This window comes from Falco punctatus (genome assembly GCF_963210335.1).
Source record: "Falco punctatus genome assembly, chromosome: 2".
Taxonomy (NCBI): Eukaryota; Metazoa; Chordata; class Aves; order Falconiformes; family Falconidae; genus Falco; species Falco punctatus.
The window spans coordinates 25,063,560-25,079,641 of record NC_137581.1 but is presented as its reverse complement, the minus strand read 5'-3'; the positions used below and the strand labels follow the sequence as shown (position 1 = coordinate 25,079,641).

General features: G+C 36.9%; 1 protein-coding gene across 4 annotated transcripts in view; it reads right to left on the bottom strand.

Annotated features, from left to right (window-relative positions):
* PDS5B (PDS5 cohesin associated factor B) overlaps nt 1-16,082 on the bottom strand; it is a 130,574-nt gene that overhangs the window by 85,191 nt on the left and 29,301 nt on the right. For all 4 annotated transcript variants that reach the window (XM_080377496.1, XM_080377499.1, XM_080377498.1 and 1 more), the window contains exons 2-5: nt 9,454-9,579; nt 5,823-6,026; nt 1,260-1,346; nt 1,062-1,159 (exon numbers count right to left, since the gene is read on the bottom strand). In XM_080377496.1, the coding sequence (XP_080233622.1) occupies nt 1,062-1,159; nt 1,260-1,346; nt 5,823-6,026; nt 9,454-9,561 (497 nt within the window). In that variant the 5' untranslated portion in view covers nt 9,562-9,579. The remainder of the gene's footprint in view (nt 1-1,061; nt 1,160-1,259; nt 1,347-5,822; nt 6,027-9,453; nt 9,580-16,082) is intronic.

Here is a 16,082-nt window from a genome sequence, read left to right as displayed (position 1 = left end):
GTGATGTCAAACAACATGGAATATAATAATCAAATCACAAGTTTTCTCAGAAGTCAAAATACTTAATTTCTCAGCTGCATATACCATTTTCCAAAAAGTTCTTCAATTTCATGCCCTCTTTGTTTACTACTTTATTAAGAGAGTTAAGAGGACTGTATCTGTCCCTACCATGAAAAGATAGCCTATTAGAACATCCCTCCCCTCTACTGAGCGCTGGCGAGACTTCATCTGGAGTGCTGTGTCTAGTTCTGGGCTTCCCAGCACAAGAGAGACACGGACATCCTGAAGTCAGTCCAGCAAAGGGCCACAAAGATGATTAAGGGACTGGACCAGCTCTCATACAAGAAGAGGCTGAGAGAGCTGACATCGTTCTTTTAGCCTCGAGAAGAGATGGCTTAGGGAGGAACTTATCATTATGTTTAAATACCTGATGTTGGGAGTAAAGAAGACAGGGCGAGACTCTTCTCAGTGGTGTCCAGTGACAGGACAAGAGGCGATGGGTGCAAGGTGAAATACAGGACAGACCGTTTAAACATAAGAAAGAGAAACTTTTTAAATGTAAGGGTGATTGAGCACTAGAAGGTTGCCCAGAGAGGCCATGGAGTCTCCATCCTCGGAGATGCTCAAAACGCAGCATGCTACTACAGTCCTGGGCAATCTGCTCTACCTGACCTGATTTGAGCAAGGGGGACAGACTAGATGATCTCTAGCAGTACCTTCGCATGTCCACTATTTTCTGGCTCTTATTTTTCTAGCAATTATCCTCCAAATTCCTTAGAACTGCCTATTGCACCATTCAAGAATGGAATCAAATAACACAGTAAAAAGACAACCAAAGTAATTCTTTTTAAGGAAAAAAAAGATGATTTGCAGTGTGTCTGTTTAATTAAAACAGGCAAAACTGACAGCTTGTTATATTTATACTGCTACCTTCAGTTAAGCTGAATTACAAAACTAAGCTCGTTAATGCTAGAAGTCACACAATGGACCAAACACCTAGGTTAGAAACTTCTGACCTCAACCACACAATAACATAATTAATAAGGGGTGACAACACTTACTTTATTACTGAAAACAGTGTTCTGTACAACTGTGTAAAAATTTCATTGCTGTCTTCTAACTCAAAGCATATGTTGTAAGACTTGACCCAAGCAATGTTCTGTGTTGAACAGGGGAGGGGAAAAAAATAAATAGTTAATACAAGATAAAGTTGAAAAAATACATTTCACAGTTATTATGAAATAAATTATGAAGCTTACCTCAAGCAAATAAAAATACCGATTAAACTGGGGGCTTTTTGTATCTTCTAAGCCTTTAAGTTGCCTTGTTATGAACATAAATATATCCTGAAAAGAAAGAAGTGATAGCTATTTAAGCAAATGCAATGAAGCTTTCAAATTTAAAGTAACTACCTTTTAAATTTACTAGTAGTATTCACTCACTACAAAATATGCAGCAGTAACAGACATGCTACTTCACTGTCCAAAAGAAGACTATCTACAAAAACATTACGGAGAACGTCAAGGAGTAATTTTAAAATGCCTCATGTTTCCTCAAAGGGTTGAGAAAGTAACTTTTTTTTAAGGAAGCAAAAGGTTTTATTTTCCAAAGAAAAATGCTCAGCTTGACAAACAGAGCTGCAACTGGCTGACATGCTGCAGTAGTCAAACGATTATTCAGAAGGACAATGAATTTTACATTTCTACCTCATACTGCAATAGGTTTCAACAGAAGGGAAAACCGCAGTAGGAAACTGCAGCTTTCCAACAAGCATTATATGTTTACAGTGTATTGTTCGTGCATTTCTCAGTTATCATGCTACTGACACAGATCGCGTCTCTTGCAAAAACCAATAAACCATGTTTCTCCTGCTTCTTTTATCAATTCTCATCACCAGAAGACTTACTCAGAAAAAGTCTCACACAGAGTAAATTCATGTAGGTTATAAGCAACAGTCAATTATGAACAGATTGGAAACACAGAGGAAGGTGCCTTTTTAAAATGCTTTTTACATTCTGATAATTAACAGCTGGAAATTCATTAACTACTATATTAAATCAAAAGATTCAGAAGTACATATTGACCAGAAACAGTGTTCACAACCACAATATCTGTAATATTTCATCTAACAATCCAGGTTTAACTCAAATAAAAAGGTATAAAGTTGCCATAATAAACACAAGATACCTGAAAAAGCTATCCTAGAAATAGTCTAGAAAGCTCTTCTGTGTTTTCAAAGGAACATTTCCTCTCATCCCCCAGCCCTGCCCCCAAGAATAAGGAGATGGACAAAAGATAAGGCTGATGTTCCTTTTTTCTAATGCTACAACCACAAAATACAGCCTTAATCATTAAGCTGAGCACTCACTGTGGTTCTAGGTAAAAACAAGAATTAGATTACACTCAACATCATCATCTCTTGGCAAAAATGCAGAGCAAGCACACTGTTCTGAGATACCGCTACATTAACGTTTAAATTTGGATCAATTGTGCCTTTGAAGTCTTAAGGATAATCAGAAGAACCACTGGTTCATGCTTCTGATCAGTTACATAGCACCTGAGCTAGACTCTTTAGTTGAAATTAAATCCAAAAATACAGTTCAACGGACACATCTAACAGACTCCAACCACTAAAGAGCATTCAGTTCACAGGCAAAAGCCAGTCCAAATAATCCCCTGCTAGTGCCTGAACCACTAGCAGGCCATGAACCCACCCAAAATGAGTTCCATCATCTCTGAAACTGATATACCAGAAGATGCCATAAAATCTACAAGACATACAAACTGAATCTCAGTGAAGGATTAGATGCAATTAAAGAAGAAAGGGAGCATCCAAGAGAATGACCAATGCCAAATAGAAAGACTACTTCATCTTAGAACTCATGCCCTAGGTATAATTATTCTGTTAAACTTTACTTGTACAGATGAATCTCTTAAGAGTATCTGAAGAAAGACTTTAACTAAAAGACTAAAAAGTAAAAAAAAAAAAAAATCAAAACCAAAACTAAAGAAAGTATCTTTACTTTCTATCCTCCAGCTCAGTATGTGGCACGCACTTACTGCATGTGATTCGAAGACCCTATTGAGACCAAAACCAAGCTTCCTATTTACAAAGTACTTATTAATGTCTGCGTTCAGATCTGATACAGTGATGAGTAGCATGTGTACAATATGTCTAGCATCTCAATGCTTCATAAATAATGGCATCATCTGAAAAAAAGAGCAGTTTACCCCTCATTTTGTTTATTTTTTCCTATTCCTCTTTTAAAGGAAGCAAGACAGACCCAACTCAAAAGTATTCACGGATTTTTAGTATCTAGTGTAATATGACGCAAAGTTTTTCCCTTTTTTGAGCACACAGAATATACTATTTCAATATGCATTTATAAATGCCAAACACCGGACAAAATAAACTGTAGCTACAACTAAGAAATTGCAACACTATCACAAATAGGACAATACGGTTTCACACCAGACTCCATAAAGCAAGTCTACATTAATACCCAGACTCTAAAAACAAGAGGCTTACACTTCAACTTCAGGAATAACATTGAGTGTTTCTGTGGATGGTTGTATCGATACCAATTAGCCATGTAACAGCTTCAGTAATCATCACAGCCAGGGGTTTCACCACAGAACAGTTGAGGTATGCTACCATATACACCCTTAAATGTCTCCATTTCAGCTGAGTCAGACACAGTCCCTTTGTCCAAGTTGTTTTCTTTGACAAACAGCAGTGATTAGAACATCTTCCCCACAGAAAATCAGATCTAGGCTCTAGGCTTTCTCCAGACTGAGAGGGCCTTGAAGTTAGATGTTCCCAGATCCCAGAAGAGCAATTTTGCTCCAGTCCTGCTTTTAGCTTACTTGTGGCATTTTCTATCACTGTCATCAAAACTCTTTCAACACTCAGTGAGGAAGGTAAGATTTATACTGCAGATACACATAAAAGAGGGAAACCTGAAATTCTGAGCCCTTCTCTCAGTACCTCACACAATACGTAAGTTAGAGAGATTCAAAGAGTCTGAAGCAACGGCAAAAACTCTAAGTTTTCTCCTCTCAAGAAATTATCCTTCTCAACACTTCCCTTTGCCATCTTTAACTTTGGTGCTAAACATACTAGAAGAGACTCAACATGGATATAATATTAAATGTCGAGTAAAAATAGTGCCAAGATACAACTCAAGAGGAAGCATTCTTCCTCTTACCTCTCTCAAAGTGGAGGAAACTCTGACTTTGTACCAGAGCTTGTCCTGCAACCACAAAAGCTGCCTTCAGCAGAAATGGGTTTGCAAAAACCTACCTCAATAGCCCAAGGCAAAGTCTCTATTGTTTGTCCTGTCTTTATTTCTCAAAATGTGTTCAGAAATCTGCATTAACAAACTGTGTAGATTTCAGAATTCAGAACTGAATGCTAACAGTGAAAACTCCTAGTCTGTTCAGAGCTCTGTCCAAGTAGTAGTAGTATGCTTACATTGCAAGTATGAGTAACGTAAGCCTTCCAATATTATATACTATAACATTTGAAACTTAGTAGCATTTGATAAATCAAATTCTATAAAAGAGGACCATTATAATCTGTTAGCCAAATTCAGAAAGAGGAAAAAAAAACCCAAACTCTAAGCCTAACAAGCAAAGGAAAAAATATACTCAAAACTGAAGTAGATATCAGGATGTCTCAAACAAGACTGAAATACATATAGCACAGAGAGAAACCTCATGTTTGTCGCCAGTTGAAGATGGTGCAATGAATAAGATAACTAGGTAAGTACCTATTCAGAGGTGCAACAATTCAGAAATAAGAAAATATATCTAACAGAAATCCCTGGGTGTCTCTCCAGTATGTCTGGTAACAAAGGATGTACTACAGCTGAAAGCGTACCATTTGTCCCACTTACAAAACACTTATGGTGCAATCACTAGATCAGAAATTGAGTGATTTCTTCTTCAGTGATAACAGATACACCTTCCACCACAACCATCTTTTTATCCTACTGTAGAAAAAACCAAAAAAATGCAAAATGAAACAAAAAAGGCCCTACACATTCTTAAATCAGGGAGACAGAACAAGTATGCATTTTTCAGTGGTTTCCCCTGCAAGATTTTCTGTAAGACTCAGTTCATCACTCCAGATTCAGACTGCGTAAGGGAAGTAATTTGATTTTGTAAGCTGGAAAAAAAGTTAGATTTCTAGTTTTTGTTAAAAAGTAAAAAAGAAAAAACACCAAACAATCAAAAATTTAATTTTTCTGAAACAGATGGGGCAGATCTGTACCACCTTTTCAAACCTGGCATTTCTTTATCAACCATCTCCATCTAGTGGGATCAGTGATGTTTATAATTGTAGCGTTTCCAATTCACATCAGGCATCATTATCCTCTGTACAAAAATACTTTTTCTTTATTTCAATAAAGCCTTTATCTATAAAAATACAGTAATCATCTCTTGGTAGCTCAATTGGAAACAGCAGAGGTATTTTCCCAATTGAAGGAATTAGCTATCTTGCAAGAGATTATGATAAAAGCTACAGACATATCAGTATTTTTAAAGTAACAGACCACTACCTGCAAATCCCAATGACAGTTGAATATTTATTTTCAATATAAATCCAAAACTCTACAAGATACTGAAAGTTGTACTACATATCAATTCCAATGATGAACACTTGACCTGATCAAACATCCCTATCCCAGAATCAAGTAAAAACTTCAGATTGTGTAGGCTGAACCAGAAATAAAGGGAGGAAAAAAAAAAAAGTCAATCAATTGTATCAATCATTCAGTTTTAAAACCTGGTGTGGAAAAAAGATAAATTCAATTTACCTTTAGTTTATCTGGTGAAGTGTATGGAGCTTCAGGGGCATAAATTCTGAAAATATCAGCAAGACAACATGCTACCAACAAACGTACATCCTTATCAGGATGTTTGAGGAAAAAGTCTGAAGCAAGATGTAAAGCCAGATTTAGGTAGAGCTCCTTTTCTTCTTCAGAGTCCTGGTCCATATCCATGAAAGTTTTCACAACCATCTAAAAAGACAGACATTAGTACATAAAATAAAATACTTTGTGTAACAGGGTCCTTAAAGTTCCTTTTCTGGTTTTGTGCAGCTTCTATCAAAGCATTATTAGCAATGCAGCAGTACTCATTTGAGTAACCAGCATCTTATTTTTCTGGGTACAGATGGACCTAGTAACATCCTCTACCAATTGTTCCAAGACACAGTGTCAGCAGAACTACTGAAAGCCTAGCTGTAGTACTTTACATATCTTTTTGAGAAACCATATAATCATTTGCCAATTCAAAAACTACAACTGCATTCACTGTTACAGCCATAAACTGAAAAACTGAGAAAACAGCTAAACTTTATTTAAAATATTTATCTGTCCCTGAAGTACTCAGGGTTACAATTTATTTTCCCTCTATTCTCTTTCAATTTCAAGTTGTTCTCTACTACTGCTCTGAGGACAAGTTTGTGCTGCCCAGAAGCAGAGCATGCACTTTCAGCAGAAGCATATATAAATCCAATGCAGCCCAGCAGCATGCATGCTACCCAACAGAATAATAATAATGGCCATTTTAGTCAAGATCCAGTACACTGAAGTTATGGAAGGAAAAAAAAATAAATAAAAAAGTCTTGGACACCAAGTATTTAACACCCTAAACAGAACAAAAGCAAGAAAAGCCATAATTAGTAACTGCTAGCTGGCAAGGCTTCTTGTATTTAAAGAACTGTTTGGAAAAGAAAAACCTATTGACAAGAAGTAATTACATTTTTTTTTCCAATTTCTTATTGGAATCACAAAGGCAGAGTTATTTTAAGGAGTTTGACTCTTGTTAAAATTAACAAAATGTAAATAAAGTCTTAATTATAAAGTCTTGTGAATTAAAGTCAAAACTCTCATCCATTTCACCAGGGCAAGAAAGGATATTTTTCTACAATAACAATATTAGTAAAGTTCCTCACAAAAAAACCAAACCCCCACAGCCCTAAAACACTACAAATACTTTCACTTTGCTGTAGTTTGTTTGTTTGGGGTTTTTGCCCAAAAAATTTACTATACTTAAGTCAGGTAGAAATAAATCATACTTAATTAATAATAAAGGACTTTGCATAATTAGGATCACGCAGCAGTGAAGTTTTTAACCATATAAAAATCCTTTACTAAAAGGTACAGAAAATTAGCAACTTAGATACACACATAAGTTCCATTGCAAGAAAAATGAAGTCCTTCCCAGGCAGACAGCAGATGAATCATTTCAAGTGCACTGGTACCCTTACACACTACTAAAAGTAATTTAAAAATCAGAATTGTTTTCATTTCTATGGAAAATACTTAGACTTACATAACCAACAAGGTAATGAATAAATATACAGGTGTCACAAGAGTACTTGCAACAAGTTATGATTTTTGTCTACTCTAGAAACAAACCTTCAGTTTCTCTTCCCTGACAACATGAACTTCCATACTGGTCAGGACAACAAAAATCAGCCATCTCGTCTCTAGAGCAATCTGTCACAGTGCTTAAGGTAAAACGTAGAAAACCAAGCTAGCTCTCACTGTGTAACTTTGTAGCTTCCCACAAAGCAACAGGTTAGAGGAATCCTGAGCCTAAAATTGCACACAGATTGCCATGATGAATACTTCATCTTCCAGATGTGGTCTGTATTTCCTAACCCATTCAATTTTCACTACATCTTTCTACAATAAGCTTTGGTGCTTACTTATAACCTATGAAAAATTATGTTATTAGACTGCTGGCCTAAAGTTAATATATTTCATTAGATGATGCCTTGGTTCTTGTGTATTACAAAAATCTGTGGAAAAAATAGTTTTCTCACGCTATTAATCATTTCCAAGTGTTTATCACCTTTTTTCTGTCTTCAGTGCTACTTCATGACTGACTATTTAGTTTCTATCTCCTTTCCAAATCTACTATAACTTGGGAAATTTTATACATTTCTGATCCACACCATCTCCAGGTAAGTTATGCTAATACAGAAATTCACTGTGCATGTTTTCCATTTTATTCTCAGATTTCCAAATAATTTCTATTTATATGAATACATTTGTCACCAACAAACACCAAACTACCTGGTCATGTAAATCAAAATAAAATCCACTGAAAGTTGCTTCTTCCCCAATACTTATATGAATTTGGCAGTCATGGAAATTAAGAGACTAATAGTTCACTTATTTATCAACTGCTGCTCTTTAACACCTGGAACTGTAGGTCAATACACTTGTGTAGCCTAGACCATCTGATCCTTCATAAAAGAAACACTATGCGGTTTTTCCCCTGCCTGTCTACCTGAATGCACAGCCAGAATCAATAGCTGACAAGAAACACAGGACGTCCTGCAAAATACACTTCTCCAGCAAGACAGGTCAAGATGGCAGAAAGGACCAGGGATTCAAGGCGAAAAATGAAATTATAGGGAAAAGAAGTGTAAGAACCGTGTGCAGTTTCACAAGCTGAAAAAAGCAAGCACTAACTAATTATTTCTTCTGTTAGGGGTCACTCATACATGAAGTCATAAATGCCTTCCTTCTATTCAACATAATAGAATGCAGCATATCAACTACAGTCTAGCAGCTCAGTTCCCAAAGCACAGACAGGTTACTGTGGGAAGGGCACAAGGAAGCCTTGTGCTTTGGAGTTTTATTGAGGTTTTGTTCATTTACTAGTAGTTCCAACTGGCTTAAGACTAATTCTTATGAAAATAAACTCCAAATTAAGCCCTTCCAGCTGTTAGAATACTTAAGGTTCCTCTCCCACATCTGTTCCCTCCTGTTCCATAGGGCAAGCCCAAGTTGCAGTACTGTGCAGAAGCAATGCCTAACAGGCCTGTCTTTTTGTGAGAATATGTGGGTAGATAAAGAACTGCAGTAACATAGTTATCACTCAAATCACTCCAACTTTCCTGTAGAGTTCAGCCAAAAAAAGCGGTCAAGAAATTCAGGATACAGAAATATGTAATATAATCAAAGAATACCTTCATTATGATACAGGCTAAAATAATAAGAATAAAGGGTTTTATAATCAACCCAAAGAGCACAAATGCATAAAAGGAATGTATTCTGAGGCATCCATATTTTTTCCAAAATTATGACTCTTTCTATGTTTTCCAGTATTTGCTTCTCTAAAAGTACTTTTATGTCAGTAACTGACTTTTTATTTCAGGATGAACTGAAATAAAATTTAAATACTTTTTAAAATTAATATAGTTTATTTCCATTTGTGATTTTTTTAACTCATTTAAACATTTTTGGACAAGTCACTTCAAGAAAGTGGTAGAACAGAAAGCACGATGGTCAACAAGTTCCTCCTTCTGAGCACAGAAAAGGTAAAGCCCAAAGGAAATCATCCTTTCACATAGAAAATACAGTAATAGCATCATCAAATGTTGTATAGAAGAAACCTCAATCTGCAAACAGTTACTTGCTTACTAACCTTTAGCCTTCTCACCATCTCTTCTTTAGATATTTTATCAGAGATTTCTTTGACTCCTGGAGGATATGTGATTTTTCCATCGTTGGCTCTCGTCTTGGAATGAGCCATGATTTCACAATTTTAAAACTGTGGAAAAAAATTAAGAAGTCAAAGTAAACATAAACTAGCTAAACAACGTTATCTGTCCCATTTTTACAAACAAAATGCAACTAGAAGTGTACCAACAAAACCCATACAAAGAAAAAACTGGACAAAATATTTGGATTTTTTTCTGTACTCTTTATTGTAACAGACCGCAATGGTTTTGATATTCAGATAGACTGTCCTATATTACAATAAAACTTTCAAGTACACAACAGAAAAAAAAAATATAAAACTCCTCACTCCTGCAAGTTATTTAATCTTCACACTGAAAAGATGCAACCAAGAATCTTATCTTACTGTATGAACTGTTTCCACCACTTGGAAATAACAAATTCTAGCCAGCTTGGCTTTTTAGACTGAGAACAGACATCTGAAGTTGTCTTTTCCAAACAACTAATAGAGCACAATTTCCCCCAGAAGCCTAAATAGCAGTGCTGTTGAACTGTTACACATGACTTATTTTAATCTGGCAATACTGCCAGAGAAGAGAATGAAGTTGGACAGGAAAAGAGCAGACCAAGTGGAAGTCTTTCCTCTACACCATAAAGCCAAGTTTTCAAGCAAAAGACTGCAGATAAGCAAGGGTGTCTTTTTCCTACGTTCCATTTATGAAAACAATTTATTCCGTTTCTCATTCCCTTTAAACTGATACAAAGGCAGACTGCCACCTAAATCCATCCTAAGCTATGTAAAATTCCTGCTGCAGAGAAAATAGCTGAATAGAAAGCTTTACTTAACATAAAAAGCAATTAATACAAAAGATGGTGAAAAAAACTAAACAGCGTGTGTTGGGATAATTAGGACTTTAGAAAAAGACTGTACCAGGGCAGTTACAAGTCAAGGATGCAACAAGGGAAATAAAACTTCTTTGCCATTGCCTTGATATTTTTATTTATTCATTTAAAAGTCTGAAACGCTTCCTCACAGTCACCACTTCCCTGAACTGTGAATTCCAAGTCAGGCATTTTCTTCCTACTGACCTCCTATACAAGGAGGATCTATATACACTTCGAACTTCTCAGAACGATTAACATCAGGAATAAAAATCAACTATAATCCACAAGAAGAGAAAAGCTATGAGCATGTTCCGTAATCAGACGGTGTAGCCTACCGTGAGACTTACTGGCCCAGCTAAGGTCCTTCTACACTGAAGGAGAAATAGAACTTGAAAAATACTCATCCCCCACCCCCAGAAAATATCCCAACATGTTTTGTATTCTTCAGTCACATTTCATAGTAACAACCTAAATTACAGGTTTTGCTTAATCTTTACTAATCTTTTACCAAACAAAAAGTTACCACCGATATTTAAGTAACTTTTGTAAAGAATACATACAGCACAATACATTTTTATTGTAGGAAGTGAAGAAAATGTGAGTAGAATGAACATATCAGATGTCATTCAACAGGCATGATATGTAACTCTGTTTCTGTCATCTCCTCTGTACTTACACATCCACGACAGTTGAACCAAGTGCTACATACCTGCAGCTGTAGTAAAAACAGATAATTATAAACCTGGGATGTAACAGAACTTACTAAAGTAAATTTTTGCCAATACTGCCAGGAAAATATGATGCCACCTTCATGCCTGTTTTATTTCTTAATGCATCGTCATGACTGTAAGCCTAGAACTTCTCAAAAATGCACAAAAGACGTAACCATGTGCACGCTTCTTGCTGTTCGACACATATATTCCATTCTAGCTTTCAGATGGGATGATGTTATCACAGCTAAATTAATTTTAACAGCTTATCACAGCAGAAGGGAGTCTTGCTCCTCTCAATCCCAGAATGTATAAAAGCATCAGATGCTTTGCTGGACCAATCAAACTCATCAACTCGCCTAATTATTTTTGAAAAGCATGTGACAAGCATCAAAGCTAACTCAAGTGAAGGAACAAGAACCAAAGGAACAGGGGAACAAAACTCCCCTTTTCCAGTGATGGACAGCTGTCACATAAGATTAACTGCAGTGGAAACTTGATTAGAACATGGTGATACAGTCCCATTTGGAGCATCTTCTGAAATAATTCAAAGACTGAATCTCATATATTATGTTCAAGTTGAACTAACCAGCTGGTATGTCCAACTGACATGCAACCAAGGTTTTGAGCCTAAGTGGTATCCAAGGTCTGGGTTTGAAATTTTATCACCTGTATTGTGTTTACATGGCAAGGTTTTGGTAGCGGGGGAGACTGCAGGGATGGTGTCTGTGGGAAAATACCAGGAGCTGCCCCTGTGGCCAACAGAGCTAGTTCCAGCCAGCTCCAAAACGGATTCGTCCCTGGCCGAAGTTGACATCAGTGACACTGGTGGCACCTCTGTGATAACAATTCAGAAACAGTAAAAAATGCTGCACAGCAGCTATGACAGAATTGAAAAAAATGTGAGTGAAACTAACTTTGCAGTCACCAAGGTTAGTGAAGGAGTGGGAGGAGGTACTCCAAGCACTGAAACAGATTCCCCTGCAGCCCACAGAGAAGACCACGGTGATGTAGGTTGTTCTCCTGCATCCCACGGAAGACCATGCCAGCAGATACCCACATTGCAGCCTGTGGAGAGAAGCCCACACCAGAACAGGCTCCTGGCAGAACCTATGATCCCACAGGGGACCCATGCTGGAGCAGCCTGTTCCTGAAGGACTGTACTTCATGAGAAGGGCCCATGCTAGAGCAGTTCTTGAAGAACTGCAGCCCGTGGGAAGGACACGCGTTGGAGACATTTGCGAAGGACTGAATCCCTTGGTTAGGGCCCACGTTGCAGCAGGGAAGAAAAGTGCGAGGAAAGAGTGGGAAAGCTGAAGGATTATGGCCTGCCCCAACCCCTTCTCTCTTATCCCCTGCACCACTCTGTGGGGAAGGAAGAAGGTAGAAGAGTCACAAATGAAGGAGTTAAGTTGAGCCTGGAAAGAAGCAGGCTTGGGGAGGCATCTTTAGTTTTGTCCCCGTTTCTCACCATCCTGCTTTATTTTCATTCAAAAAGAAATTCAATTAATCTTTCCCAAGTCAAGTCTGTTTTCCCTATGACAGCTGTTGGTAAAGTGATCTCCCTGTATTTATCCTGACCCATGGAGCTTTTCATCACATCTCCTCTCCCATTATGTTGAGCGGGGGTAGTGAGAGAGCAGCTGGGTGGGCACCTAGCAACCAACCAAGGATAGAAAATAACTTATCCCTCTCAGAAGCATACAAAACACTAAATAGGCATTAATACTGCAAATCTTATAGGATCAAAAATTAATTTAAAAAATGTTCAATGAAACAGCCTATTAGTTAGGAAGGTTAAAAACTTGTGATCTATGTAATACAAATTTGCAGATGACTCCTGAAAGTTTTTTTTAGGATTAAAACTATAAGCTATACAGGGGGAATCATTTAAAATAAATAGGAAAAAACAAAATCTATCATTCAACAAATTCAGTGCTAAACTACCTCCTTGTACAACAGTTATCACTTCAACCACCACCTAAATAAAACTGAATTAGCTTGCCACATCTCACTGCTAGAAGTTTCTGCTCTCCTGGAGTGCCAGGAGAGCTGTGCATACCCAGCTCTGTCAAAATAATTATTTTGCACACGTAGTAGGATCTAGGATTTTTTCTGAGGGGTTGTTTTTAACCTGATTCTAGCCAAGTGAAAGTCTCCGTGATTTCACATAACAGTTACACCAGCTGTTTCAGTTAACTTCTGTCAAAGAAAAGGAAGACTGACAGCTAAGAACAGCAGCCTCAAGGCTAGCTTATCTAGAACATGTTCAAGCATGAAGATCCACAAGTCAGTGAGGCGATACCTAGTAACTGAATTTCAAAAAGCTTTTTGAACCTGTTTTTAAAGACGCTATGTCTTCTTTTGGAATAGATTGGAAGATGACAAGCATTTTGGAAAAGGGCAATTTGATGAAAGTTTCAAGATTCAACAAGAGACTCAGCTGACTTTTTTAAAAAAAAAAAAATTTAGAACTGAAACTTTGGAAGTTCCCCTTGTTTTCAGAAATGCAGCATTATTCCATATATACAATCAGAAGGCAAGGAAAATACTCACATGCCTACCTTTTTTAAGGCAAGAAAACATACCAGGCACTGAGATGCTTTGCACCAGCCAGTATGTAAGCTTGCTAACTAATTGGTCAGATGTGTGCTGCTTCTGCTGTTGCAAGAGAACAAAAAAAGAGATAAATATAACGAGAAACTTCAACAAATACATAACAGATGCTAATCCTAACACATAGGACTAAAAATCATGATTCAGTCAGGCTTTGGTTATGATAAGCAGTACTACAAGCTAAGTCAATACTTCAAAAACTACAAAAAAAACCCCACCCATATCTTAAGCTAAGATAGCATTTAAAATATAAATTCAACTCCTTATACAGAAGGAGATGATACAGTAGGACTTAAGATGTCTAGGCACTACTTCTTTTAAAAACAGAAGCTCCAGAAGCACTGCTGCAACTGTAACCTGAAAGGCTTGAAATCAGGAACCAAGAGCAAGTCTGTAGAGGTACACTGAAAAGTGTTGTGTATAAAAAAAGTTTGACAAATTGAAAACTAAATTATACAGGTGGGATGGTGAAAGAAACCAGTACAAGAAAAGACGACAAAATACTTACTCTTTGTACAATTATAACAAGAAAATTAAAGCATGGAAAAAGCAACAGAAGTGGAAGCTGCATTTATTGGACATTAAAATAGGATGGATTATTCATCCACCTCCTGTGACAAAAATTAAATCAAAAGATCATATTTAATGTAATATTATGATTATCAGCCAGACCATAGATGGGGAACAATTCATTACTCCAAACATAGCTAATTAGTAAAAAGTACCATTGCCAAAATTTGGTCAAACTGAAATAAAAAAATTACAGATGAGCTGTTCTGTACATAATTAGCAGAACTCAATAGCTACTCAGTTCCAGCTAAGTCTACTGGCACAGTCAGTGGTTTAACCCCAGCCAGCAACTAAGTACCACAGAGTCAGTCACTTGCTGCCCCACCACAACCCTGCTCCCAGTGGGATGGGGAGGAGAATCAGGAAAAAGGTCAAACTTGTGGGTTGAGGTAAGAACAATTTAATAATTGAAAATAAAATGTAACAACAACAACTGTAATGAAAAGGAGAGAAAGGGAGAGAGGAATCAAATTTAAAAGGAAAAACACCAAGTGATGCACAATTCAACTGCTCACCACCTGCTGACCGATGCCCAGCCAGTCCCCAAGCAGTGATCCCCCGGCCCTGGCCAACCCCCTCTCCCCATTTTATATACTGAGCATGATGTTCTATGGTACGGAATATCCCTTTGGCTAGTTCACATCAGCTGCCCTGGCTGCATCCCATACCAGTTTCCCGTGCTCCTCCAGCCTTCTCCCTGGCAGGGCCTGAGAAACTGAGAAGTCCTTGACTCAGTATGAACATTCAGCAACAACTGAAAATATCAGTGTGTTGTCAACACTATTCTCATACTAAATCTAAAACACAGGATTGTACCAGCTACTGAAAAGAAAATTAACTCTATCCTAGTGAAAACAAGGACACCATGATATTAAATATTAAAAGATTCAGTATTCATATGATTTATCGTATATATTGTATTCTATAAACAGTTTAACTACACATACTCTACTTGCTCTATAGTACAAAATACAGATTGCACACATGCAAATAAAACAAGGGTATCTTGCACATTAAGTACCTACATAATATATTTAATAGGTCAATAAATATCATTAAGAGGATGTTAAGTCAATGATCTAAAAGGAGGACTTAAACCACACTCCATTTAATTGTGTTTTGTTTGGATGACAGTTCACATTGCCTACAGTGATTTAATTAACTGTGCTAATCATTAAACAAACTATGCCTTAACATACACGAAGTCAAGTCAACAGTATTTCTTCAGAGATCCATACATGTGTTTAAATCTTAATCCTTCAGATATTTTTGTAGAAATCTTTTCCAAGAGAAGAAGCAAGCTTTAGCAAATCAACTCCTATATTCCTTGCAAGTCTGTCCCCTGCCTTACTACTGCCTCCTCTTTAAAATCTCCAGAGTCCAAACATGAAGACACAGAAGATCACCAGAAAAAGTGATCAACTTCACAAACATCATCACTCCTATTTTTCAGAATTTCCACTGAATAATACATAATTATCTAGTTACATCTCAAGATCAGTATGTTTAAATTATGCACACGAAGTTTAAGAAAGCTTAAATAAATTTGACCTATACAAATACTTACACTTCTAAATCTATATTTGCAACACATTTTACAATGAGCCACTAGAAATAACACTTTCTTCACATTCACAAAGCTGTCAGAAGCCTAAGTGAATTTAATAAATTGCTGGCATAGAAGAAACAGGCAACATGTAGATACTTAAATACGTTTACACAGTTCATATCACTCCACCAAGAAAGTGTAGCCAACAAAAAGAATTTGCAAATATTCATCAACAATCAAGCAGTATGACCAGTGGCCTCTCAT